The sequence below is a fragment of the Rhinolophus hipposideros genome (genome assembly GCF_964194185.1).
Source record: "Rhinolophus hipposideros genome assembly, chromosome: 10".
In the NCBI taxonomy this organism is placed as follows: domain Eukaryota; kingdom Metazoa; phylum Chordata; class Mammalia; order Chiroptera; family Rhinolophidae; genus Rhinolophus; species Rhinolophus hipposideros.
In genome coordinates, this window is record NC_138056.1 from 1,877,786 (window position 1) to 1,904,741 (window position 26,956).

Here is a 26,956-nt window from a genome sequence, read left to right on the forward strand (position 1 = left end):
GGCCTGGGCTGGTCATGAGGCCACGAGACCAGTACATGGGACCCAACTGAGGGGGATGGCGTAGTCCTGGTGCCCACTGGGGCTGCGACTTTGGACCTGGCCTGCTGGGGCAGTGGGATACCCACTCCCGGGCCCCGCCGTGGGGCCTGGCCCCCCTCAGTCGGCACAGGCCTGAGCAGGGCCGGGCCCCACCTTTTCCCAGGCAGACAGCCCCGTGGGACATGTCACTGTCTGGCAGGATGGGAACTGAGACTGGGAGGGGTCAGCCGGGGGCTCTAGCACTCGGGTGAATGAGACATACCCCTGGCTTTCAGGGTTTGTGTGGGGCTGGCACACCCTGTGAGCTGCAGTAGGCCAGGCCCCTGTGCAGGAGACAGAGGTAGGGCCTGAGACCGGACCCGCGCACCCCCCTCTCACGAGAACTCCTCACCCTGCCCTGGAATAGCCCTGGCCACACCAGCTTTTGCTGACCGGCCCCCACCGCTGGCAGGAAACCTGGGCTCCCCAGCAACCCTGGGAGTGGCCTTGCTGTCCCATCCCCCCATGTGTTGCCCCCTCCCCCACCTCCTGCCCAGGTCCTCGCTCTGCCCACTGCTCTGCTGTCCCAGCCTTTGGTATGGCTCGACCCACTGCTTCTCAGGACAGGCCACCCCTGTAAACCCATACTGGAGCTTGGTGTCCTCTGGGGTGACAACAGGCAGGAGACAGTCCTCTGGAGTAGCGGCCACCCTGCAGCCTGCAGAGGTCTGAGGACCAGGACACAGCCCTCCCTTGGCCAAGGTCAGGGTGGTGGGCTGAGGTGGGGCCGGCGCTGGATTTGCATCCCAATTACTGCACACGTTTCTTCAGACCAGAACAACAAAGGAGTCCCTGATCCCTGGGGCTCGGTTTGGAAACAGCCCCACCTCAGCCTGTCAGCTTTGCGCCCAGGAGAAGAACAACCTCAGGGCTGGGGGATGCGGGACATTCACAGGCCTGACGCTTAGGGAGACTGGTCTGTGCCATCTTCATCCCCCTGTACTGCACACAAGAGGAGGAGTCGTTTGCCAGGGTCTCTGGGGTCGTGAGCAGGGCCACGTCCACACTGAACCTCAGCCCCTGTGTGTCCAGGCACCCATGGAGAGGGGCTGGGCCCAGGCGGAGGCTGCGGTAGGCGGCAGCCAGCTCAGTCTGCGCTGACCGATGCCCCCCTTGGGGACCGACCCTGGGAAAGGGCCTCGCCAGGCCCAGAGGGCACAGTGGCACGTCCTGGGCCCCATGTTATCGCACTTATCGCTGCAGCCATCGGGACCATAAACAACCCCCTCGCAATCCTGCTGACTGCGGGAAGTTGGGGCAGGAAATCCAGCAGCCGCCGGCCCTCAGGGGCCCAGCAGACCAGCAGCAGTGGCAGTGCCAGCCGGCCGCCAACCCCAGCCAGAGCCCCTGTGCCTTCCCCAGCCCCGCCCAACTAGCCTAGGGCCGGAAGGGAGCCTGGCGCTGGCGGTGGGAGCCAAGGCTCCAGCCCCCAGTTTAGGCCTCAGCTGTGACCAGGGTCCCATCCAGGGCTGGCTCGCTCAGCTGCCGGAGGAGGGGCTCAGAGAGGAGAGGGAGAGGGGCCTTTGGGGTACACAGCCCCTGGCCCCCACTCTTGGGAACACATCATTCTCAGTGTCAGGAGCCTGGATGTCCGCTTGTGGGGAATTACCAGGCACAGCCAGCTTGCTTGTTCAGGGGCCCCTTCTCCCCCTTCTCCTTATGTCTGGGGGCCACATGGCAGAGAGGGGCCCCACGCTCTTCCTCTGGGCTGGAGCCCTTGCCGCAACTCTTGCCCTGGAGTGGAGCCTCTGCTCCACCTCAGAGCCCCAACCAGCCCTGTTCCTGGGGCACCTTGCACCCCTGTCCCAGCCAGGCCTGTCTGTTCAGCCCACTGCACTCCGGGGGTGTGGAGAGCAGAAACAGAACTCCCCTGCAGCCCATGGCCCTCCCGTGGGGGCACCCCCACCCCACTGTTTTGCCGAGAAGGGAAGGGCTGCGAACCACTTTGCGTCTGTTTAAAAATCACCAGAGTGGCGGTATACTCTTCCTCCGTATCTTCTTTGTTCTGGAAAGGACTCTCATTTGCCCAAATAAACCCTCTTTTACAGGTGGGGAAACCGAGGCTCAGAAAGGGTGAGGAGTTGCCTAAGGTCACATGGCTATTTAGATGAAGAGCTGGTCTCTGCTTAGGCCACAGATTGGGGTGGAGGAGATGAGATGGAGAGACAGAAGAAGCCAGAAAGTGTGTCCTAAACATAAGGGGTCTGTTCGAAAAGAGGCCGTGTATGAACGCTGAGAGCCGAGTTGTGGGCTGGGTGGGGGGAGCAGGAAGGCCCTGGGGCTCTGGTGGTCAGGGGGGCAGCACAGATCCCAACGGCTGGAGGGTGCCTGTCCAGGCCCTGGGACAAGAGTCCTGAGAGCGCTGGCCCCTGCCCAGCCCCCAGCCTGGGTTTGTCTGGCCCACCCCGGTCAGGGCTGCTGGCTGAGGAGGCAGGCGTCCCGCGTCCCGCCTCCCCCCTTCCCCTGGGTTCTCTTGGGACCAGATGGAGAAGAAGGCTGCTTTAACCTTTCTCCCCCAGCGTGCATTCTTAGCTGGTCCCCAGGACCTGCTACAGTGTTTACGTTGAGCCCTGTTTATTTTGCAAGCTCAGCTCACACTGCTTTTGCTGATACGAGGAGCACAGTGGGCGGGGAGAATTTCTTTCTTCTCTGTTCTTGCCGGAAATGTTCATGGCTCAGAGGCGGATATAGGGAAGTCCTGGGTTTCCAGGCCCCAGTTCAGAGGGTGTGGGTGGGAAGGGGCCCCCCACCACCTAACACTCTTTTCCACCATCTCCTGGCCAGGAATGCCCTCCAGCTTGGGACCCCCACCACCCCAGCTGCCCCGGACCCCTCCTCTGGGACCAGGAAGGCCCAGTGACCCTGCATTTGGCATCTGCCCCAAACATCGCTCCTCCTGCTCTGTCCCCTGTCCCAGAGGGATGCCTCTACCCACCCAGGCCTACAAGCAGGATCCCAAGCCATTGTCATCCTAACAATGCCCCCCCCACAGCCTCCAGATCCTCCTTCCAGCCCAGCCCCACTCCCTCCCTGCTGAGCTCCCACCTTTATTATCTGGTGCTTAGATGATTTTCCCAGACATCTCTGTGGTCTCCAGCCTCTCCCCCTTCCCACCCGCCACCCTTCACATTGTATGTTACTGAGATCCGCTTGCTAACATTGTCCTTGGAATATTGTCTGTGTCACTATTTACGTGTGAGGCCTTCGTGACATAATGTTTCTTGTGCCATCCTCGGCAGGTTTGGGCACCAAACGTATGTGAGCCTGGCAGGATTACTTGAGAAGGGTCCTCTTTTTCTATGTTCTAGCATATTTTGTGTAGGATTAAGAATTTCTTCCCTTGAACTTTGGGTGAAATGTAGAGGTGAAGGCATCTAGGCCTGGCGCTTTCTTTGTGGGAAGATTTCTAATTCTGACTTGGTGACTAGAGTGGTTATGAGCCCGTTCGGCCCTTCTCGCTCTTCTCACGTCAGTTTGGATAAGGTGTGTGTTCTAGGAATTTGTACATTTCATCGCAGTGTTTGGACTTCTTCGCATTTATCATTTCATGTCTGTATTCTCAGTAGTTGGGCCCTTTCTTTATTGCCGGTTTTATTCATATTTTCAACAAACTTCTGCCCCTGGTGATTTTCTCTGTGGTAGTTGCGTTTTGTCATCCCTCCCCTTTGTTTTCTTCCTTCTATTTTATACTTGGACGTAATATGTTGCTTGGTCTAACTTCTCAGGGCGGATAATTATTTCTCTCCAGACTTTCTAGATTGCTCAGGTATTCACTCAAAGCCATGCCTGTTTCCTCTAAATCCCACTCGAATTGCGTCCCCCCAGTTTTGATACATGACATTTGCTTTCAATGTTCCTTCACTTGTGTATTTTCCTAATCTCCATTCTGACTTCTTGTGTTTTCCCCAGGAGCTGTTTATCAGCACGACTTTCGTCAGGGTTACTATAACGGTGAGCGCTTTGTAATGTTATTGCTCTATGGTCGGGGAAAGCGACCTGTGTGCTATCAGTCCTTTGAAACAGTCTGAACTATGTTGTAGGGCACAGTGTGTGGTCAGTTTTTGTAAATGTACCATCTGTACTTGAATACAGTGTATTCTGAAGTTGTCCGGTGGTGCCCGTGTTATGTTTATGTCCATTAGCACAAGCTTGTTAGTTGTTTTGTTGAAACCTGTACCCTGACTGGAATATGTTTTGCTACAGGATCGATCATTACTGAGAAATATCTTACAATTCCAACTACCATGGAAATTTGTCTAGTTTTCCTTACGTTTCTGTCCATTTTTGCTTTACATATTTTTAGATCCTATGATTAGGTGCACATGTATTGAAATTATTATGTATTCACCGCTGGGTTCAATGTGTTATAATTACATAACTTCCTCTTTATCTCAGGTAGTGTTTTTTCCCTTCCAGTCTATTATCATTGCTGTACAACTTAATTTTGTTTGTACACCTTTTTTTAAAGCTTTATTGGGGTATAATTTACGCCATAAAATTTATTTAATTTATGCCATAAAATTCACCCAGCAGAAATGTACAACAAATTTTAGTAAATTTGTAGTTTGAAATGCAACTATCATGAAAACTAACTTTTAGAATATTTTCAACAGCCCCGCAAGTCCCCTCAATTCCATTTTGTAGACACGGCCAGCTCCCACCCCCAACCACAGTCAATCACGCATCTGCGTTCTGTCTCTGCACCCTTAAACTTCCGTAAGGCTAGAAACTTGCCCTTTCTGGGTGTTTCCTATACGTGGAATCAAACAATGTGTGGTGTCCGTGTTTGGCTTTTTTCACACGGGGTAGTGATTTGAGGGTCATCTGTGATGGCCCCGCCCCTCTCCCCTTTGTAATGCTGAATAGTCCTCTGTTGTGTGGCTGGGCCACATTTCATGTACCCATTTGCCAGTTGATGGACATTTGGATTGTTTCCAATCAGGGGCTATTGTCAGCACTGCTGCTGTGAACTTTTATCTACAAGTGTTTGTATGGACATAAGTTTTCCTTTCTCTTGGTGAGGTGCCTATGCATGGAAATGATGGGTCATGTGGTAAGTTTCTGTTTAACTTGCTAAAAAACATCTAAACTGTTTTCCACAGGGTCTGGACAATCTCGATTTCCCATCAGTCACGTAAGAAGGTCCCACTTTCTCCATCTCCTCACAAACACAGGGTACCATTGGTCTTTTTTAGCTTAGCCATTCTCATGAGTGTGTAATGGTACCTCATTGTGGGTTCGATTTGCATTTCCCTAATCACTAATGATGTTGGGCAACTTTTCATGTGCTTATTAGCCATTCATAGTCTTCATTCGTGAAATGTTTATTCAACTCTCTTGCTGATTTTCTAATTAAGTAGTTTGTTCTGTTATTCAGTTGTAAGAGTTGTTTATAGGTCTAGATACAAGTCCTTTATCAGATATATGACTTGCAAATATTTCCTCCCATTCTGTGGCTGTCTTTTCATTTACTTAATCGTGTCTTTTAAAACACAAAAGTTTTAAATTTTAATGAAGTCCAATTTAACTTTTCTTGTATGGCTCATGCTTTTAATGTCTCAAAGAGCTCTTTGACTAGGCCAAGGTCATAAACAGTTTCTCCTATTTTTTCTTCTAGAAGTCTTACCGCTTTAACTCTTACATTTAGGTCTAATGACTTACCTTGAGGGGTGTGCTGTGAGGTAAAGTCTAAGTTAAGTTTTTTTTGGTTTTGTTTTGTTTTGGTTTTTACTTATAGATATCCAATTGCCTCAGAACCATTTGTGGAAAGGGCCATTCCCCCCCCCCCCCATTGATTCATCAGGGCACTTTTGTCAATCAATTGAACATACCTATATGGTTTTATTTCTGGACTCTCAATTTTGTTCTGCTGATCAATATGCCTCTCCTTAAAACCACATTACACTGTCTTAATTATTGTCACTTTCTCATAAGTTTTGAGATCAGGAAGTATAAGTCTTCCAATTTTATTCTTCTTTCTAGTTCTAAGTCCTATGAATTTTTGTATGAGTTTTAGAATCAGCTTCGCAATTTCTACCAAAAAAATGTAAAAAGACTTCTGGGATTTTGGTAGAAGTGTGTCGACTCTGTAGGTCCATTCGCGGAAAACTGACAATCTTACCAATACTGATTCATGAACATGGTATATCCTTCCATTCATTTGTTCTGCTTTAATTTCCTCCAGAGATGTTGTATAGTTTTTAGTGTACAAATCTTACACATCTGTTGTTAACTTAGTCCTACATATTTTATTATTTTTGATGCTATCGTTAATGGAATTGTTTTCTTAATTTTGTTTTTGAATTGTTCATTACTAATATAGAGAAATAAAATTACTTTTTTATATCAAGCTTGTAAACTGTGACTTTGCTGTTATTAATTTTAGTAAGTTTTCTTGTTGTTATTGATTTCTTTAGGATTTTTTACATAGAGAATCAGGTCCTGTATATAAAGACAGTTTTACTTTTTCCTTCCAACCTGGATTCCTTTAATTTCTGTTTTTGCCTAATTACGCTGGCTTGAACTTACAGTAAAATGTTGAGTAGAAGTGGCTAGGGAAACTGTCACATGGAAAAGCATTCTGTCATTCACCCATTAGGTGTGATGTCAGCTGTGGGTTTTCTGCTAAATGTTGTTTAACAGGTTGAGGATGCTTTCTTCTATTTCTAGTATGACCGAGCTCTGTCAGGAATGGATGGTGGGTTTTCTCAAATGCCCATGCTCCATCTTTAGCAATGTCACATGGTTTTCATCCCTTATTCTGTGAATATGGTGTAATACATTAATTGGTTTTGGAGTGTTAAACCAACCTTGCATTTCCCACTTGGTGTTTAATCTCTCTTATATGTTGCTGGATTTGGTTTGCTAATATTTTGTTAATGTTTATATCTCTATTCATAAAGGAGATTGATCTGCAGTTTTTTGTTGTGGGTTGTTTGTGTGTTTTTTTCTGATTTTGGTGTCCGATTTTTAAATTCGTTTTAGTCCTAGATATACACTTTAGGTGACTTTTGTCAAAACTATATGGTTGGATTTTTTTAAAAGTCATTTAATACGTTTGCACTTAATGTAATTTCTAATAAATTTGAATTGATTCTAGCAGTGTATTTTGTCTTTCCATTGGTACTAAACTTTTTAACGTTTAGTTTGCTCCTCTTTCTTGTCCCTTGTTGGATGAATGATTATTTCTCATTCCATTTCTCCTTCTACTGGTTTTGAAGCCATCCTATTTCCATCCTTGTAAAGGTTAACCTAGAACATTTTAAATGGATATATAGCAGAGTTAATTGCTATCTCTACCCACATCTGTAATAAAATGAGGACCCTGGAATGCTTTAGCTTCAATTACGCTCCTGCTGACTTATATGCTTTGTTGTTATATTATTTTAGTTTCATTGTATTTATCTTTTAACCCAATAATTCATCATTAGTCGTGTTTTATACAATCGATATATGTTTAAATTTGCCTCTTTTGTCACTCATAATTTATCTGGACTCACTTTTTTCTGGCTGAAATATTCGTTAGAATTTCCTTCAATGAAAATCAAAATCTCTCAGATTTTATTTGTTTTAAAATGACTTTCTTACTGTTGTTCTTTAAAAATATTTCCACTGAGTATAAAACTGTAGGTCCTAAGTCACCACAATGATTCTTCTCTTAGCACATTGAAAATGCTATCCAACTCTTCTATGGCTTCCACTGTTTCTATCTAGAGCAAACATGAAGGTGAGTTGTTGGTCCCTGTAAGGCGATGTATCTCTTCTCTCAGGCTGCTCTCAACGTCTTTCCTTTGACTGTAGCATTCTGCATTTTTACTATGAGGCATGAATGGAGAGTTTCTTTTGTTCCGTCTGCTTGGAATTCAGTGAGTTTCCTTAATCTGTGGTTTGGTGTCTTCTATCAGTTCTGAATTTCCCTCAGCCATTACCTCTTCAGATGTTGCTTCTGTTCATTATCTCCTTCTGGAATTTTCATTCAACATGTGGTGGACCATCTCACTCCCCTCCATGACTCTTAATCGCTCTCTTTTTTAAAATCACTTTGTTTCTCTGTACTGTGTCCTTGATAATGTCATCTGATCCATCTTCCAGTTCACTAATATTTCTTCATCTGCATCTATCTAATCTGCTGTTAAATCTGTTCGATGAATTTCAGAGTTCAATTATTGTTTTTTCTATTTATGGAAATTTTGTTTGGTCCTTATTCATACTTGATCAATAATTTTACAGTATCTTTCTCTTCACTTGTATATTTAAACTTAATTTTTTTTTTCTTGACATGATTGAATATGGCTATTTCATATTCAGTTTCTGTTAATTCTGGTATCTACAGTCTCTGTGAGTCTGCTTTGCTGTTTTTTGTTTTTTTTCTTTCCTGCTGTCATTCATAGTGTTTCCTTCCCTTTGAGGATTTTCTTCTTTTAAACCATAAGTTCACACATGTTAAAATTTATCTGTGGGAATTTTTGAGGCCTAGTGTGAAGCTGAGGTCCTCAGGGAAGATCCATGTTTATTTCTCCCTTTGCTGGACACCTCGGAGTACTCCCAGCCCGGACTTTAAACTCTAGGCTCAAAGTTTCCCGACCACCCAAGTGGTGTGCATTTGGACTTCTCAGCCAAGATGGATAAGCTTGTGGATGTGAATTCTCAGGGCAAATATTGTTCTACTTCTCCTGGTGACAAGGTGATTTTCTTCACAGTCTTCTTAAGAAGTGGGTTGTTACTCATTGACCCTCACACTGAATGTAGAGCACTTTGGAAACGTAGTCCCAGCTTTACGTAGGGCTCCACTGTGAGACTTCCTACGTGGGGCAGGCCTGGGCTTGGATACCTGGCCATCCATCACCTGTGAGACTAGGAAAACCAAAGCCCAAGTTTACTCAGTTTGTCACATGCCTTCAGGGCACCTGTTTCTTCTGTGGGTTCCACTTTCACTGTGTGTTCAGCATCTAACCTCCTTTGTTTCCTGGTTAGTTCATCAGTACCAGTGAGTCTCCCTCTCCAACACGTGATCAAACAAGCTCTTGTCCACTTGCAGGGGACAGAATCAGGATTTTGAAGATGGGATTTTTCTGGGCAGCCTGGGTCTCATGGCTGCCATGTCCCCGATATCTGTGCTGGTTCCTGATCCTTCTGTGTTCTGTCTCCCCATGAAACTTGCAGCTACTGGGCAGTAGTCATGTCTTGTTCATGCTGGTCCCTTGGGTCTTTGTCATAAGTGGGTCTTGTGCTGGGATTTTAGGGGATCTGGGTTGGGCCACTAGCCCTCAGCAGGCTGGACTGAGAAGGTCACTCTTTTCCAGGCCCTCTACCGCTCGGGGAGGAAGGAATCCCCTACTAACTTATACTGAGACCAACTGGCCTGCTTCCGCTAGGAGCCTCTAGACCAGGGACCAGCAAACTGTGGCCCATGAACCAAACTTATCTGTTTTCACATTAAAAACAAAACGAAACAAAAAAATAGAAGAATGTGCCACAGAGATTGTATGTGATTTACAACTCGCATGGTATTTACTGTCTGGCCCTTTCAGCAAAGTTTTCTTACCTCTGACCTAGGCCAATGATGGCCCGTAGTAATAAAATTGGAGCCACAGATATAACTGAAAAATTTCTAATAGCCACATTTAAAAAGAATAAAAACAGGTTAAATTCATTGTAATAATATATTTTATTTAACCCAATAGATTACATATTCGAATGATAATATTTTTAATCAATTTTTTTATTGATTTTCTTCAAAAGTTGGTGTTTTACACACATGGCACATCTCAAATCTGATGCTGTTGAGCTGAAAACAGCTCAAGATGCTGTTTTCATAGGGACAAACTGGTCTGCATTTAGATATCAAAAAATTTACAGTTAGAAAAAGGAGATTCTCATACCTAAGTCACTCCAAACAACAAGTTTTCCAACTCAATTGGAGATCTGTATTTAAATTTGAATTTGTTAAAATGAAATCAGATTACAATTCAGTTCCTCGGTCTCTCGAGCCACATTTCAAGTGCTCTGTGGGGAGACGGGGCTGGTGATTAGGCTGATGGACAGGGCAGCTCTAGGCTGTCATGTCCTCTCAGGCAGGACCGATTGTGGCCCCCTGGCATCTGACCCAGGCCAGGCCCAGGGAGGTGCTCGGCAAACAACGACAGGATGAATGAGTACCTGGTACAGGGCAGACAAGGGGCAGCTGGTGGGGAAAGCAGCATCTTACACCCTCAGCACCCCCTCCCTCCTCTTCCTACCCCCAACAGAAACTCATCCTTGCAGACCCCTCCTGGGCTCCCATTCCCTAGAATCTCCCCTGAATTCCCTCCCTTGAGCCCCCTGAGCCCATGGCCCAGGTGTCCCTGAGGTCCCTAAGGCCCATCCACCTGGGATTCTGTTCCTACACCCACATCGGTCTGCCACTGGCCTCGGCTCCCAGGAGGCTATCAGGAGCAGCGCTGGCCGCATGAGGCTGCATTGCCACTGCCCGGAGCACCAGGCCACCTTGGACTCCATCAAGCACCTCACCACCAGCTCAGGCTGGTTGCATCAGAAAGTCGGGCGACCTCAAACAGGCACCGCCAGCCCTGCTCCCCCTCCACCCTGCCCCTCTGCCCAGCCCCCCTACTTTCTTCTGCACCCCCCCTGCGCCCCCAACACTTCTCTCTTTGCTGGTGAGCTTCTCTTGAGTGACACCGCCGTAAATAGGCAAAGGCGTGGGGCTCTGACTGATCAAAGGGCTCCCTTCAGAAGCCGTCATTAGTTGCTATTCTGGGAACTGGTTATTTTAAGGTTCGTGTATTTTTTCTTTCCTGAGGAGCCGACTCAGTAGATGGTGAGGTCCTGAGGTGCTGGCTCTTCAGTCAAACCACACAAGCCCTGTTTTGTCTAGGGTTTCAAAGATAAACCTATAATGAAAGCGTCAGTTGACGCTGAACACCACCACCCCCATTCCCGGGCAGAGGTAGGCGGGCCTGCCAGGGAGTCCCTGCGCCCAGCTAGCACCGAGGAGACTCGATGGCCTCCTGGGATGGAGCTGCTGTGCTTCTGGAGGGAGCCTGAGGTCAAACCGTCAGGCCTGGGCTGCTTGCGGCCGCTGGGAAGTTGTGCCCATCGTTGTACGGCCAGGGCAGCCCCCAAAGACCCTGCCAGGAGCTCGGCTCAGGAGGTGTCGTTCAACAGGAGGCCCAGCTTTGGCCATTAGCCCTCTGTGGGAGGATGCCCATTCTCCCCAGTGGCCAGGGAAATGCACACTGATGTCAAAATTTAAGAAAATGATAATAGTCCATGCTGGCGTGGATGTGGGAAAACCGGTATTAAATTTTGCCAGTGAGGATGTGAATTAATGCGGTCACAGAGCTTCTGGAAAGGAGTCTAGCAACGTCTGTCTATTGGCATTAAAAATACATGTACCCTTTGATCCAGCATCTCCACTTTCAGGCAGGAATGCACCAGGCTGGGGATTGACATATGAGGACATATTCATCCACTCTAGTGTGTAACAGCCAGAACCAGGAGCCACCTGACTATAGTGAGAGAGTTGACTCAACAGAGACACCGCCCAGGTACGGGACATGGTGCAGCCCTAGCGCGTGATGCCAATGAGCCTGATGGCTGTCCACTGTTCCGCGGGACACCTGTGATGAGCTGCTAAGTGAGAAACCTGAGATGCCCAACCCGCGCCCCCAGTTTGGTGAAACCGTGCCGACAAGGCAGCGAGGGGGCGGGCAGTGAGACACAGCCCGGCTCTGGGGCGTTGGGATCGTCTGGGCAGTCGGCAGCTGTGTGTGGTTCTGAGATGCTCCGTCTTAGTCTGTCTGAGGTCGCCAGGCCTGGTAACAGCCGGTGTGCACGTTTGCAGCTCGCAGGTGGAGAGGTGTCAGAGACAAGGTGGCTGCCGTCTCCCCCCAGTCCCCCTGCTCTGGTCCTCAGTCCTGTCCCTCTGTCCCATGACCCCTTCCTCAGGGCTCTGGGCTCACTCAGCACCTACCATCTCTTCATCATTGGTCTGAGCCTCCTTCCCCTCAGGCCCTCTCTGTGCCAGGATGGGGGCGCAGTCTATCGGGGCGGGGCCCTCTCCCAGGCCTGAAGACCAGCCCCAGCTCTTAACTACTCCAGCCTGGAAGTGACACACATATCCCTTTGTTCCTCCCATTGGAGAGAATGAGTCACATGACCCCACCCAGAGGAGTCTGGGGAATGTAGTCCCAGCAGGACAGCCGTTTTCCAGCAACCCGAGGGGAAGAGCAGGAACCTTTGGAGTGTCCATGCTATAGGACATCTGTCTGTCCACCCATATGCTTCCAGTGGCAGCAGACACACCCCATGACGTGGGCCTGCCCATCTGAGCACGAGGTGGCCTTTGCTGCCAACCTGTTCTTGCCCACAGACCATTTACCAGAACAACCCTTTCCAGGACTCCATGTAGTGGCCACCCATCAAGGGGGATGATGACAGCAGGGCCAGAGCTCAGCCCTCTAACCCCACGGGAGCCCTAGACTAACACAGCACCCAGGAGACCCATGGCTAGACTTGGTTCTGTGGGTTAAGCCCCGCCAGGGTGAGGGAGCACCCAGGGAGAGACGCTGGGAGGAGACCCATGTCTGGCCATCTAGCCCCCAGCTTGGGCTGGCACCCAGTGGTCAGCGGTAGCTGTGATTGCACAAACTGGACAAACAGGGGTGATGGGGCAGCCGTGGTCAGCCACAGGGTCAGCAGTGCCATCGGAGCCTTTCTCTCTCCTTCCTCGTCCCCATGGTCCAGATGACAGGGCCGGAGCAGGATTCTCTGGCTAAGGGGCTGAGCCACATCTGTAGGGAGACCCCTCACTGAGGTCAGAAGAGTAGGCAGCCCATCACAGCTGGGGTGTCAGGGTGGCCCACCCGCAGTCATGTCCCATCTGTGCACCTAAGTTCTGCAAGAGTTTGTGAAATCACGTCCCCTCCCATTTCAGGGACCCGGTTTCTCCATCACTGAGAGGAGGGCATTGGTCAGGTGGCCTCTGAGGGATCTGCAGGAATTCTGGACCCTTCCATCCATCGTGGGGGGCAGGGGGAAACGCTCAGGCCCGGGTGGTATCTGGGGGATTTTGCGGCCAGTTGGCCACCACTGTGGGAAGGAAGTCAGAGCTAAGTCTGTACCGGAGCTGAAACCTGGAGCTGGCATCAGGGCTGACGCTCAGGGCACTGCCCAGCTGGCCTGTCATCTGGTAGTCTCCTGAAGTGGAGGCAGGAGGCAGAAAAGCTGGCCTCGTGGCTCACCCTTACTGTCCCCCAGCCCCCAGTGCACCACGTCCTGGCCAGCAGCCACAGCTTCCCCCCCGCCATTGGCACAGGCCATGACGCTCGGCCTCCCCGGAAGGAATGTGGGTGATCAACCTCTGCCCTGACCCCACTGTGGCCTTGGCCAACCCTCCTAAGTCCAAGCCTCAGTTTCCCCAGCTGCACCATGGTCTCCTGCTTTTCACGTCCTCAGCAGCCCCTCGAGAACTTTCTTTCTTTCTGCACTGCCCTTCCTCTTTCCTGGGTATTTCTCTGGCAGTCTGTCTGGGGGACGGTCCCCCCCCAAACGAGGCCTCTCCTGAATGACTCTATTTATAGGCTTCAAGTATTGGCCAGAAAGGAAACTTACATTTTTAAAAATTTAGCTCAAGTCCGTGTCAACTTCTGTGGGTTGACTGCTGAGCGAGGCAGGGTGGGCACAGATGGCCGTGTGTGCCCAGATGCGGGTGCACACGGTGGCCGTGGGTCCTACGCGAGCTCCTTGGGGATGTGTAATTGCGGGGAGCTGGGCTGGACCAGCGTCTGCGGGGCGGCCTCAGTCTTTGCGGCAAACCCTCCTCGGCCGCCTTGGCCAACCTCAGAAAAACATGTATTTTGATCAAAATGGGCCCTTTTTTAAACTTGTCACCCTGTGGGTCAGGGCACAGCCTGCCCCCGGCCGGTCCTGCATATTAAGCAGTGGCTTGGTCACCACCAAAAATAGATGTCCCAGCCCAGAGGCAGGGATGTCCCCGCCCGCCAAGGGCGGGGACCAGCCAGAAAGGGGCAGCTCACCCATGCTCTGGCCGTGGGACTCTGGCCACGGCAAGCCCTGAAGGAGGCAGCAGGGACATTGGGGGCTACCTCCCCTTCACGGTCTGCAGAGCTGGGCCAGGTATCTGCAGGGCTGGGAACTGGGTGGCAGCCACCATGTCCCCGAAAGATGGGGTCCGAGTGCAGCCCTCTCCTGCCCAGGGCTGGGTGGCAGGTGGATGCCAGCCCAGCAGGTCCGCAGCCACAAAGCCACATCCAGCAAATTGCGGGCGTCCTTCTCCTACCGGGGCCCCGGAATCCACAGGCCTGGGGCCTTCACGTCCCTTGGACACCAGTGTCCACAAAATGGCTGCCGCTGCCGCCGAGAACTGGATGCAAACCCTCGAGCCGCGCACGGAGCTGGTGTTTATTCTGCCGAGCGGACAGCCTTTCGTTGCCCAGGTTCCAAGTGCTCCAGAGGCAGATGGAAATTTTTGTGGATTAAACCCGGGGCTGAGGCGCGCCGGGCTGTTTGGGTTGGCAGTGCACTCCCTCCCCACCCCGTTCCTCATCCGCTGCTCCGCCCTCATCGCCACCAGCGCTTCCATTCATGCCTCCACTCCAGGACCCCTGCTCCACTGCTCCAGAGGCCCTCCATCCCCTCCCTCACTCCTGTGGCCTGGAGGATGCGGCCTGGAACCCCTCCCCAAGTTTGGAAGAGGCTGCAGGAAGAGGGGGACCGATGAGCAAGGCCTGTTCAACAGGGGCCTTTCTCAAACTGGGGGCCCCTCTGACCTCCAGGTCTTCCTCTGTGAAATGGGATCCAGTGAGCGGACCAGGCAGGCAGTGTATGGGGCATGCCTATGGGCCCGGCACCCAGAAAATGCCCAGTACACAGGCTCTGTCATGGGTCTTCCTCTCGGGAAGGCTAAAAGTCCCCAGGGCAGAATGAGGGGCAAGGAACTCTCTGTGTTCAGACAGGATCTGGGACTTTGGAAAGGAGACGGGAGGGTCTGCCGGTCTGCAGGAAAGAGGTCGGGGGGCAAGGGAGCAAGGCATGTGGATATCTGGGGGGACTGTGTTGTGGGCAAAGGGCACAGCACGTGCAAAGGCCCTGGGGTAGGACTGTTACTGGCTTGTTTGAGCAAGAGCAGTTCAGTGGTGTGGCCAGAGCTACAGGTTAAGGAGGCGCCTGGGGGTGGGAGCAGATAGGTAAAGAGGTGGACAGACCACCGGGCCCTGGGAGCCACAGGACGGACTGGAGACTCCACCTGGAGGCGGGGGGGGGGCCCTCAGGGCTGAGAAGGTCCACGATCGACTCATTTTTAGCTGCATGACTGGCATATGGACAGTAGACTGAGAGGGACAAGTGTGGCTGCAGGGTGACCTACAGGGCCAGTGCACACCCCCCTCACAGCCCTTACCCTGCTCCCTACCCACTGCCACCTCCATCCTGGGGTGCAGGCTGGTCAACTGCACAGCCCCCACTCTGTTCCCTGCCAGCCAGGAGCCACAGGTCAGGTCTCACACATAAAGAGCTATCTGTGTGGGCAGTGAGATGGCCGGTTGGCCTGCCACCCGCACAGGGACTCTCTCTCCAGCAGGGCCACCCATCCACTCCTCAGTGGGGCCTGTGGACAGCCCTGGGCAGAAGCACTTCAGGGTGGTGCCGACACCCAGGAGACCCATGTCACCTGGCCATTCTCGGGCCCCAGGGCCAGAGCTACGCCTGAGACAGGGTAGTCAGTGAGACCTGGGCAGAGCATGTCTGATGTCAGAGGCCCCACAGCTGCAAAAGGGAAGCAGTCTTACAGGCGCCCACGCGGGGCCTTTCTGAGTGTACCAGCAAACACACCAGGGCTTGGTTTTAAGACTTTTATGACATTACCTTTGATAGAGGGACCACATCCAGTGACCAGGGGGAGACTGCACTCACTGGGTCCCATGAGGGTGTCTTCTCGACTCTGCGCCTTCCCTAGAACCATGGATGTCCTACAAAATGAAGCCCTTCTGGCCTGGACAGCAGGAGCAGAGGGTGAAGAAGCCGGGGAAGGAGTCATTCTCCAGCGGGACACGCATTCGTCCACATCCATGGGCACCAGCGACACGCAGGTGTTGGCACTGGGGACAGGACAGACCGGTCCCTGCCCCTTGCAATACTCAGTCCAGCAGTCAGAGGAGGGGACGTGCAGAATGACTTGTAATCACCTGTTTCCCAGGCAGGCAGGGGGTCAGGGGCCTGGAGCCAGCTGGAGTGATGTGGGGTGGGAGAGTACCCAGTGTGAGCAGCCTGTGCAAAAGCCCTGGGGCCCGGAGGGCACAGCCGTCTGAGACTGTGATAGCAGGCCGGTGGAGCCCAGGGAGTGAGACTCGAGCCAGGTCCTGCCAGCTGAGTGAGGGAATTTAGAAACTGCCCTAAGAGCCTAGGGCGGGGCAGGGGCGCAGGGGGTGCAGTGAGGGATGGCTCTGGCTCCTGTAGGTGAGGGTGGGAGCCCCGAGAGCAGAGAGGGGCTGCAGTGGGATTAGGGCATGCTATGGGCACCGTGGACCAGGGTCGAGACCTGTGGGGCCATAGCCCACCGTCCACTGGACTGGACAGGCAGACCAAGAGGACAGGGTGTCAAGAGGGGACCTGGTTTCTGATATGAATATCTGGGTGGGGGTGCTTTGCCTAGAGGGATGTCAGGGGCGGGACAAGTCAGGGCCAATCACAGATTCTGTTTTGGACATGTCTGGTGGGCAGTAGAATCCCAGCACTAAGAGATCAGGTAGAAAAGAAAGAAGGAAGGAGAGGGAGAGGGATGGGGCCAGGGAGGAGAGGACATGGCTGTGGGCTGGGCAGGGGACAGGATGACTTCGCTCTGATTTGGGCCAGCACTTCCCCAGCCCTGAGCGTGGCCAGGCAGTTGGAGTCTCCAGGATGCAGGACCTTAACACAAGAAAGGGAAGTAGGGGTGTTTACCAACTAGAGTGAATGGCGTGACGTCACCGACGTCCCCAGTGCAGGGGCCATTGGACTGACCATTCCCAGGGACAGGTGACAAAGGTGTGGTACACAGGGGCAGCTATAGGCCTCTATCTGCTGGACAAGGGAGGGAGCCTAAGCCTCTGGAGTCCTGCTCTCCTGGTGGGTGGAAAGTTGGGAAAGCCCATGGATTCCTGTCCTTTAAAGGCAAAAGGGCCTCCGTGAGGATGGGGCGGGTGTGCAGGAGGAGGCCTGGGAGGGCGTAGCTCACCTGCGGGGAGGCGGTGCAGGAAGTTTCCTAGGTGGGACCCGGGAAGCGGTTTGTTTGAGGATTCGAGCACCGTGAGCCCTTTGGGGCGCCCAAGGGCTCATGTTGCCTGAGTCCCCTCTTGCTCCCAGATCTGCTCAGATGTGTCAGTGGACCAGATGAGGCAGTTTGGCCACGTCACCTTCCCACTCTGCCTCAGTGTCCCTGTGTCTCCTCCCTGCTTCTAGTGCTTCGAGATGAAGCAGAAGCACCTGGAACAGGGGCCTCTCTCTCCAAGGGCCAGAGATGGAGTGGGGTTCACAGGCCCTGCCACTCCCAGGCCTGCAGTTAGTGGGACCAGGCTACTTTTTGCGGAGGCCACTGACATGGCCTCAGGACCAGATGAGCTGGCTCCTCTGTCTGTCACACTCTGTTTTCCTCTGTCCCCTACAATTGGAGCTCTGCAACCAAACCAATCTGAGCCTTCAACTCTGATAACCAGTGACAGAGCAGGAGTTGGAGGGCCAGTAGCCCTGGACACAGGTGGGCACTGCCAATCCACTGCCTGATCCAGCCTGGCTCCCTCCCTGACTGGAGCAGACCCTTGGTCCAACCCACCCACTGTACGCCCATGTGGCGTTTGACCAGTCTCCAGAAGTCAGAGTCCTGCCCCTGATCTGCTGGCTTCAGGCTTTTGGTTGCCATGGCGACACCTGGCCCCCAAGCCCCAGAGCCCAGGACATCTTCCCTGCCCTTTTGCAAAGAAAACCCACCTAGTTTTCAGTTCCATAAACCTGGAAGGAGCCCGGCTTTTCCTGGCCAGTGAGGAACCTCCATAGGCAGGTGCCTTGGGGGGTAGAAGGAAGAGTTAGGTGTGGCCACTGTCCCCACCTTACAAATGAGGAGCTGGAAGGTCAGCACCAGGTGAGAGCCCCACAGGAGGGGAGCGTCTCCTGACCCAGGTCACGGGGGTCCCTTCACATCCATAATACTACATTTTACAGAACCTCTCTTGGTGCCCGCCCAGCTCTGTAAACGTGGGTGCCTGTGTCATGATAGCCTCCCGCTCAGAACCGCCACCCAGAGACGGCCATGTTGGGGCTCATGCACTCTTTTCTATGCATGTGAAAGCTCGCACTTTAATGCTAAAGTACAAAGTGACAGTTCAAGCACCACCTGAAACCATCTGTCTCCTGCTAGAAGCCAGCACAACCCCCGTGTCCCCTGCCCGGTGATGCTGCCTGCGGTGGCCGCAGCCCTGATAGGGGTCAATTTGAGATTAACGCCCAAGGCCAAAGCGGCATGTCTGTCCTCTCCGCTCCCAGGCGCCAGGGAGGGCTGGTCAGCGACTCGGGGTAGAGACCTGACGGTCACTTTGCACTGCGATGGGAAAGTGGCAGGAGCTGCCCTCTGCCATCCCCATCTGGTCTTCCATGTACCTTTCCATCTTTATCTGGCCTCACCTCCTGAGATGGATGAGGCCTGCCTTTCCCACCAGCTGCATGGAGCCTGAGAAGCACCCCTTGTTTCCGCTTTCCTGCTGGCATGTTTACCATCACCAAGCCTCACATTGTGAAGGAACCATCCCCTGACTGGGGATGTGCCGCTGTGCCACCCTCCCCCCCCCACCCCCGCACTCAGCCCCTCAGGACCACGTCCCCCACCCCAGGCTGCCCCCCCAATCATCCGCCCACTCAGGCCCTGGGCAGCGGGCAGGCCTCAAGGCCTTTCCGGGACCCTGGAGCCTGTCCTCGTCCCCACACAAGCCCGACAGATATGCCCAGTGACAGGGTGATGGGACAGGGAAGTGCTTGCCTTTTGGGAACAACACAAGCGGCCTTTATCCCCAGCGTAAATGGTTTCTGTATGGAGCGAGCCGGTGCCTGTCCGGGGCCTGACCGCCCAAGGGCCTGTGAGACGAAACTGGATCCCTGGGGAGACAGTTTACAACGTACAACTGGTGGCGAGTGGTGGCAAACCGTCCCCACAGGGCCACAATGGGGCCTTGTCTCTGCCTCACCTGGGCTGTCGCCAGCATCCCGGGATTTACGAGGGCTCTGCCCACAGCCCCGTAGCCAGCTGTTTGGGACAGGCGCGGGGGAGGCCCTGAAAGAAAGAGGCCGGTGCGGGCCTGGCATGGGGGCCGGCTGGGCAGCCTGCTGGCCACAGCCGGCTGGGGATTGGCCCTCATGTGCCTGCACACCTCAGCAGGTCTCCGCGGCTCCCTGTGGGTGGGCACGTGGGCAGCACCTGTGCACAGGAGGGCTGGCAGGCAGGAGGCCTAGCCACCACTGGGACCACCTTGGTCCAGTGGTGTCTGACGCCAGCTCCTTCGAGAGCCAGATCCAGGCTCTGCAGGCCCTCTGCCTTCTGGGCCACCAACAGCCCCGCAGTAGTACCCATGGCTGTGCCAGCCCTGCCTCCGCTGCCTGCACAGGCAGAGCTCCTCCCCGGCCACCTGCTGCTGGCCGCCTATGGCCCTTACTCTGGGGCCCTAGGGTCCTGTCCCTCTGGCCATGTGACCACCCCTTGTATGTCTTTAAGGCTCCTTGCTTCTCTGCATGGTACGTACAGCACACGTGGCTGTCACAGCGTGGCCCAGCACCCGTTTCTCAGCCGCCTGCCTCGTGCTTCCTCTGCTCCCACCCCAGTGCTGGGGCACACGGTACCTTTTCACACCCCCGAGCCTTTGCCCGTGCTGAACCCCAACCTGTGAGGCCTCTGAAACTGTACAGTATGAACAAGAAAAGGGGGCTCCTCCTCGGGGACACCCAGGGGGCTGCAGAGTCCACACCCTGCCCATGTCCATCTTTCCTCTCATCATCAGAAGGGGTCTTGGAGAAGCTTCCTCAGTCCTACCTGCTGGCCTGCCTCACTGCCAACAACCTGCGAGCTCACCAGCCCGGTCACCCAGGCCGTTCCCACAGAAGCCTTCCTCTGGGGACTCAGCTGCTCCACAGGGCCCCCTCGCCTGCAGGGTCACCCTAAAAATAGCCATGAAGGGGTTTGCCACAGCAGCAGACCCGTTTAGACTAATTCATTGGAAACGGCAAAATGATGCCAAGTTCCCTAAAAAAAGTACCCACTCCATTTCCTCATTAACATAATTGCAAACAGAACGAATCTTTCCTGATTTCATGTAAACAACAGCTTGAAATAGTTTATAATCCTTGCAGGTATCAAATTAAGTTCTTACTTATGGTCTGGAAATTAATTACCCTTACAGTGAGACAAATGTGAAAACTGTGTATTTTTGACAAGAAAATTAAGCAGCTATTGGGGAAAATGTAACTTAATCGTCACAGAGAAAATTGTTTATAAATTGGTCGCATTGTTTGAACTCTCGCCTCCGCGGGCCGGGGGCCGGTGGTTTGTTTGAGTGCGTTTGCCTAATTTGGGACTGGTCTGGGTCCATTATGGGGTAGCAGCAGGGGAAGGGGCCAGAGGGGCCGAGAACAGAGCAGAGAGGATGGAGAGAAGAAGCCATTTCGAGAAGGAACCAGGCAGAGGGGACAGCGAGAGCAAAGGTCCTGGGGCAGGAGTGAGTCTGGAATAGAAAGGCCAGTGTATTTGCCACGAAGTGAATGAGGTGAGCAGTGCAGGAGAGGACCCCTGAGAAGCGGCAGGGGCCACACCGCCAGGGCGGTGGTTCTCGGATTCTGCGTGGAGTTGTATGCGTGTGAGTGTTGTGTGTGAACATGGTAGAAGTGTGTCAGAGGGACTAGTGTTCCCAGTATTCAGGGTGCTGAGCTTGAGTCGTGGGCGGGTCTCACCATCATCTACCCTGTCATGGCAAACCTCCTCCCCTACATTCTCCCCTCAGGTTTCATTTTCCAGGGGTGGGATTCCTGGGTCAATGCCAGGAATATTTATAAGGGGCTGTCAATAATGAGAGTTGTACAGAGCGGGAATGAGGTCCCCTTCACTGGAGGTGGTGAAACAGAGGCCAGCCGACCACTTGGCAGGTGGCTCAGAGGGGGTGTGGCCATGGAGGGTGTGTCTTCCACACCTGCTATTTAGAGCTCCAGGGGTCCCCTGCAGTCCCTTTCCTCATCTGCTGCTCGGCCTGAACCTGGGCACTCCCCCAGCAGCTCCTCTCTGCTTTGCCCCCCATGCTGTCATGTAGAGCCCAAGAAGGTAGTGAGGACCAGTCAGATTCGGGGATACTGCTGAGAGTCGCAGGGCCCACAGCCAGGGGGGATGTGCCCTCGGACCCTGGTCTGTGGTGGAAGGCTGGCAGGCGGGAGGGCAGTTGTGCATACCCTCTCTGTGCCTCAGTTGCTTCAGCCCTGAGCTGCTGGCAGGAGAGCATCCTCAGGGATGTTTGAGAGTTGGGGGGTACTCCACAGTGCATCCCCAGAGCTGCTGCACAGTGTCCACCAGGGATGACTGGCTCCCACGATTTTCCAAGTTTGGGGTAATTCAGCTGTGGTGGGCAGCAGAGACCAGGATGGAGCAGGGGCAGCAGGCGAGGGTTTCACTTGGTGGGCGCTCAGCAGGCTGTGACCCTGGGAAAGGGCTCAAGGGGTGGAGGATGGGATCGCAGAGCCCACACTAGCTGCCCACTCGGGAGAATGTTCCAGAAGGGACCAGGGAGGCAGGGGGTCAGCGAGGTGTCCAGGGTAGGAACCGGTGATGGGAGGCATGGGTGGTGCCAGAGCTGGTGCAAGGTAGAAGCAGCTGCCTTTGGTGAAGGGCGAGTGTGCCAGTGGCCCAGGTGGGGTGCAGTTAGTTGGAGGTCAGGAGGTCAGTTTGGAACTGGGCAGGTCTTGGCATCGGCCAGCACTCTGGAGACATGGCTCCTCTGGCCCCAGGGGCTCCCCAAGTCTCGCGATGGAACCGTCTCAGGAGGGTGCCTGGCATGTCCCCCTGGATGCCCCCCACCCCTTCCCTCCATGTGGCTGCCTCCCCATCTTGCTGACAGCCATTGTGTCCATCGGTGGGCTGCCGTAACAAAGCAACAGAGACAGGGCAGTCAAAACAACAGACATGTATTTCCCACCACCCTGGAGGCTGGAAGTCCGAAGCCAAGACACTGGAAGGGCTGGCCGTGCTGGCGTGGCCCACTTCCTGGCTTGCAGACAGCCGTCTTCTCCCCATGCCCTTTCATGGACTCTGTGCGCAGCACACAGCCCTGGTGTCCCGCCCTCTTCCTATAAGGACACCAATCCTATAGGATCAGGGCCCCGCCCTAATGACCTCATTTAGCCGCATTCACCTCCCGAAAGGCCTCATCTCCCAATAGTGACATCAGGTTAGGGCTTCAACATATGGATTTGGGGGACATGATTCAGTCCATAAACCTGTGCACTGCTGAGGTACCCCAACGGGGAGTCCAGAGTCCCCGAGGCTCCTCCACCCCACCCCGCATGTGAGCATGGAGCCTGGCATCCCCCAGACTTCCCCTCCCCAACCCCTATGGGAGGCCTCGGCAGGAGAAGCAGGAAGTCAGGGAGGGGAGAGCCGAGGACGGAGCATGTCCCTGTCCTCGGGGCCACACCCACTGGCTGCCAAGTCAGGGCAGCACCGTATCTCCTGCTGGTGGATGGACCCAGGTCAGTGCCACCCCCCTGGGCAGCACACTGGCCTCAGACAGCTCAGCCCCTGGGCACGTCTGGCACAGAGCAGCCAGTGGCAGGGACTGGGCCACTGTTCTGCCTCAGTGGTGGGGGAAGGGGGTGCAGAGGGGTCGTTTGCTTTCTCGGACGCTGGAGGTGGCTTTGTCAGTGAGGCACGGTGGGCTTGTCCTTTCAGTTTCGCCTTCTCCTCCCCTGTCCTGGCTAAGGCTGTTTGAGACGCCAGTCCTCCCGTCCCAGCAACACCCAGGTTTTGACTACCAGCCAGCCCACCTGGGTAGTGCCCCAGGCGGCAGAGTGGGCTTGGGGGTCAGGCATCAGACCCGGCCCACTGCTCCCCCCTGCAGGGCCTTGGACCTAGCCGGAAGTCCAGGGTGGTACAGCCCACGCCCACCACATCAGGCCCCCAGCAGCAGGGCCCGGGAAGTTCCCAGCCCACCTTTCAAGTCCTCAGGCTACCCACGCACCTGGTGGGCTGCACAGTGCCCTGGGCTTATGGGCTCCACACAGCCCCCCTAGGCCTACGCCTGGCCTCAGCACGTCCATGAGACCCATGCAGACAAGCCCTGTGCCGGCCTCTCCCCCCGAGCAGGAGGTAGACAGCAGCACAAGTCCCTGCGAGCTGGGCCCTGGGGCGCCTGCCTGCGTGGTACCCGACAGCCTGAAGGCTGAGAAGGGACACAGCCAGTTGGGGCTTGGGCAGGTCTGAACCCCAGCCGCACCCCACTCCGGGCACACCCAGGGACCAGCAAGGCCTCGCTGGAGGGTTCTGGGGTTGTCCGAACACACTTCCCCCACTGACCCCGAGTCGATCACAAAGGAATAAATGGTGTTGTTGAGTCGCCAGGGCTTCTTCCAGGGGCTGGAGGGGGACAGGGACTGGACTAGGCGAAGGGTCAGCCTGAGCCCAGGTGGGGATGGGCAGGGCTGGGGGGCCTGGCCCGGAGCCCTGCAGGCGGGGTTGGGAGAGGGGAGCCCGGTGTGTGTTTGGGAGGCTATCTGTGGAGGACTTGTGATGCCTATAAAATGATGTTCTCAAGCCATGTGGGGTTGTGGTGTCCCCCGTACCCTGGAAAATGTACCTACGTCCCCAGGAGTTCTTGAGGTGCCTTCCTTGCGCTGTGTTTGGGACCTGGAGCTGGTTACCCTCCCACCTCACCCCGGCAGCAGTACTGATCCCCAGCAGGGCTGAGGAGGGATGCGGGTGTTCGAGGATGGTGTAGGGATTAGGGGGGTTCATAGCCGGGACAGGGCACACAAGCCTAGGCCTGCACCCGCTGCAGCCCTGACGTCGGCCCCTTTCCTGCCCACCTGCCCGGGCCTGCCCGCCACACGGCTGGGGGCCGGTGCCCACCCACAGCCTGCCCCCCAAATGCCCGGGGCTGCCACCTGCCCAGACTTGCCCAGGGCGCTCCTGGGGCCCTTTTTTCTTTTGTCCCTTCAGCAATGCTCACTCTCCCTTCCTAGCCTCTCTTCTACCCTCTTACCCCCAGCTTGGCCCCTTCAGCTCCTACCCTGATTGCTGCCCCTACAGACTCTCACCCACGGGGTGCCCAGGGTGCCCCATGCCAGCCACTGGCTCCAACCACCAATTCCACAGCCCCTAGAGAAGGGACTGTGGAGTTCAGGCCAGCCGGGGGCAGGCCCACCTTGGGTCCCCTGCTCCAGCACCTGGCAGGTCCCATCCACACCAAGCCCTAGGCGAGCACAGGGCAAGGCTGCAATGACTTGAAGGCCAAGGGCAGAGGGAGCTGTCGTGGTGCCCACCGCGGGATCGTCACGGGTGATGGGTGTGGGAAGAAATGGGGGCTGCTTCTGCCGCTTAAATTTGCAGTTCCAGGGGCCACTCAGTACCCCATGACAGCCAGTTGGAAGATGTAGGCAGTGGGATATCCCATGCCACGGACAACTAAAATTATGCCAATGCCAGCTCATCTCAGCACAGTCCTCTCAAGATGTCACTGTACAGAAGGGAAACTGAGGCACGGAGCACTCCCACACTGATGGCCACACAGCTGAGGTCTGAACCCATGACTAGCTGAGGTCTAGTCAAGCCCATCTCTTAACCCATACACCCACTGCCCAGAGCAGAGAGGGCGCAGCACTGCTGGTGTGGGCGCGATGGCCGGGTCGGGAAGGCTGCGAGGACTGCAGCGGGGGCTCCCCCAGGGGCCTGGGCAGCGGAGAGAAGCACCGTCCCTCTGGTTCAGTTTCAAGTTCACTGCAACGCCTAACCACAGGGTCAGGGGTGTTTTTCACTCGACTCTATGGTTCAGGACAACAAAGAGAAGAACACAGAGACAAAAACAGCTCTGATATTTCTGGGAGAAAAATAACAAATGACAGGGTTGCCCCCACACTGTCTGATGTCCTCACGGCCCTTAGACTAAAAGTCCAGCCTCGCGGATGGAGGCTGGCGCCATTCACACTGCGCTGGGCCGGAGCAGCGCGGGGAGCCTCCCACGGAGTCACTGCTCTGCTCTTCCCGCCACACGCACTCAAGGAGACTGAGGCCTGGGCGGGCCCACAGTCACGCAGCTGCTGGGGGCCGGGCGTGGGGTTTGTCCCCAGGCCACCTGGAACACGTGAATGTTTCTGATAGGGGAGAGGCAGCAGCGTCCCAAACCAGACAGGACATTGATGACACTGGCTGTTTAGGGAAACATTAAGGTAGTGTGTCACTGCCAGCATGCAACAAAATGCCGTAGATGACGAGGCTATAAATGTACAAATTGAAATGACTTAAAAAGCAAAACCCGGGAAAGTGTGTGTGCAGCCATCCATGCTTGGGTGGTGAGTTTCTGCCCACGGGCAGCAGACAGAGGTGTCCTCTGGCCTCAGTGCATCAGGCTGAGCTGGGTTCTGAGAAGGGGCTGAGCACTGGAAGTGGAGAGCAAAGGCTGCGCGTCTCCCCCTCCCCCGAACCCTCCCTGCCTGCTGAGGCCTGCTCGCCACTGCAGCCGATGATGGAGAGAGCTGGTTTTCAGTATGGAAAGACTCCACATGTATGAGAAGGGCACAGAAAGTGGGCAAAGAACTGGAAAGACAGTCCACCAAAAAAGGGCCACAAGCACAGAAAAGATTCCTCAAGCCTGTAGGTCTAATCCGGCCCTCGGCCTGTTTTTGTAAATAAAGTTTTATTAGAACACAGCCACGTCCATTCATGTGCAGTCTATCTCTGGCTGCTCTCACCCTGCAAAGGCAGAGTCAAGGATTTGCAAGAGACCCACATGGCCCTCGTCACCTAAAATGTTTACCAGCTGGCCTGCTACAGAAAAGTTTGCAGACTCTTGCTCTAAGAATTTAAATGGAGAGATACAAGATTGGCAAAAATCAACGTAAATGTGTGACGTTCCGTGCTGGTGAAACTGAGACGAAACAGGTCTGTAAGCAGGCTCACCCTTCCAGAAAGCACTCGGATGAGATGAACCAAGAGTGTTAAAAACTGTTCCTCTCCCTGTGACCCCATGATCCTCCTCCGAGGAATTGCCACAAAGAGTTATGCACAAACAAGTTAATCACAGCCTTATTTACAATAGTGAAAAATTGGAAACAGACCTCATGGCCAGTGTTTGCGGGATGGTTGGTTCTGGTCATGCACGTTAGCGGCAATTCTATAGCTTTCAGGCAGCTTTCAGTGACCCTGGGAAATGCCCACTGTACAAGGTGACATGAGGACGAACAGGGCACAATGTGATTCCCAACTTTGGGTGTGGGTATGAGCATCGTGCAGAAAATATACCAAAAGGTTACTGCCATTTGTCCTGCATGGTGGACTTAGAGATGCGTTTTTGAAGAGATTTTTCTGTTTTCCCAAATTTTCTGTCGTGAGTGGTTCTTGTTTTTACAACTGGGAAAGAGTAAACAATAAATGTAGAGAGAGGGAGGGAGACTTTGAGGGGCTCCCCCATGGAAGGACTTGGACCCATCTGGCAGAGCCAGGCTACATTCTCCGGGAAGAGCGGGTGACCCTGCACCCGCCTGTGGGACCCAGGACCAACCTGTCCCTTGCCCCTGCTTAGTCAAGTGGCCAGGAACCAGGTAACCTGAGTGCCCACCAAGCAGTGAGTGGTGGCTGTTTGCTGCAAGCTGTTGG

General features: G+C 54.0%; 1 protein-coding gene across 5 annotated transcripts in view; it reads left to right on the forward strand.

Moving 5' to 3' along the window:
• The window catches only part of KCNQ1 (potassium voltage-gated channel subfamily Q member 1), a 305,793-nt gene that overhangs the window by 239,351 nt on the left and 39,486 nt on the right, over positions 1-26,956 (forward strand). The window contains exons 16-17 of one of the 5 annotated variants that reach the window (XM_081062874.1): positions 3,988-4,029; positions 5,181-7,175. The exons of 3 other annotated variants lie outside the window; for them this stretch is intronic. In XM_081062874.1, the coding sequence (XP_080919000.1) occupies positions 3,988-4,029; positions 5,181-5,216 (78 nt within the window). In that variant the 3' untranslated portion in view covers positions 5,217-7,175. Of the gene's footprint in view, positions 1-3,987; positions 4,030-5,180; positions 7,176-26,956 lie in introns of those variants that run through there. One more of the 5 variants, XM_081062870.1, reaches the window with a different exon arrangement.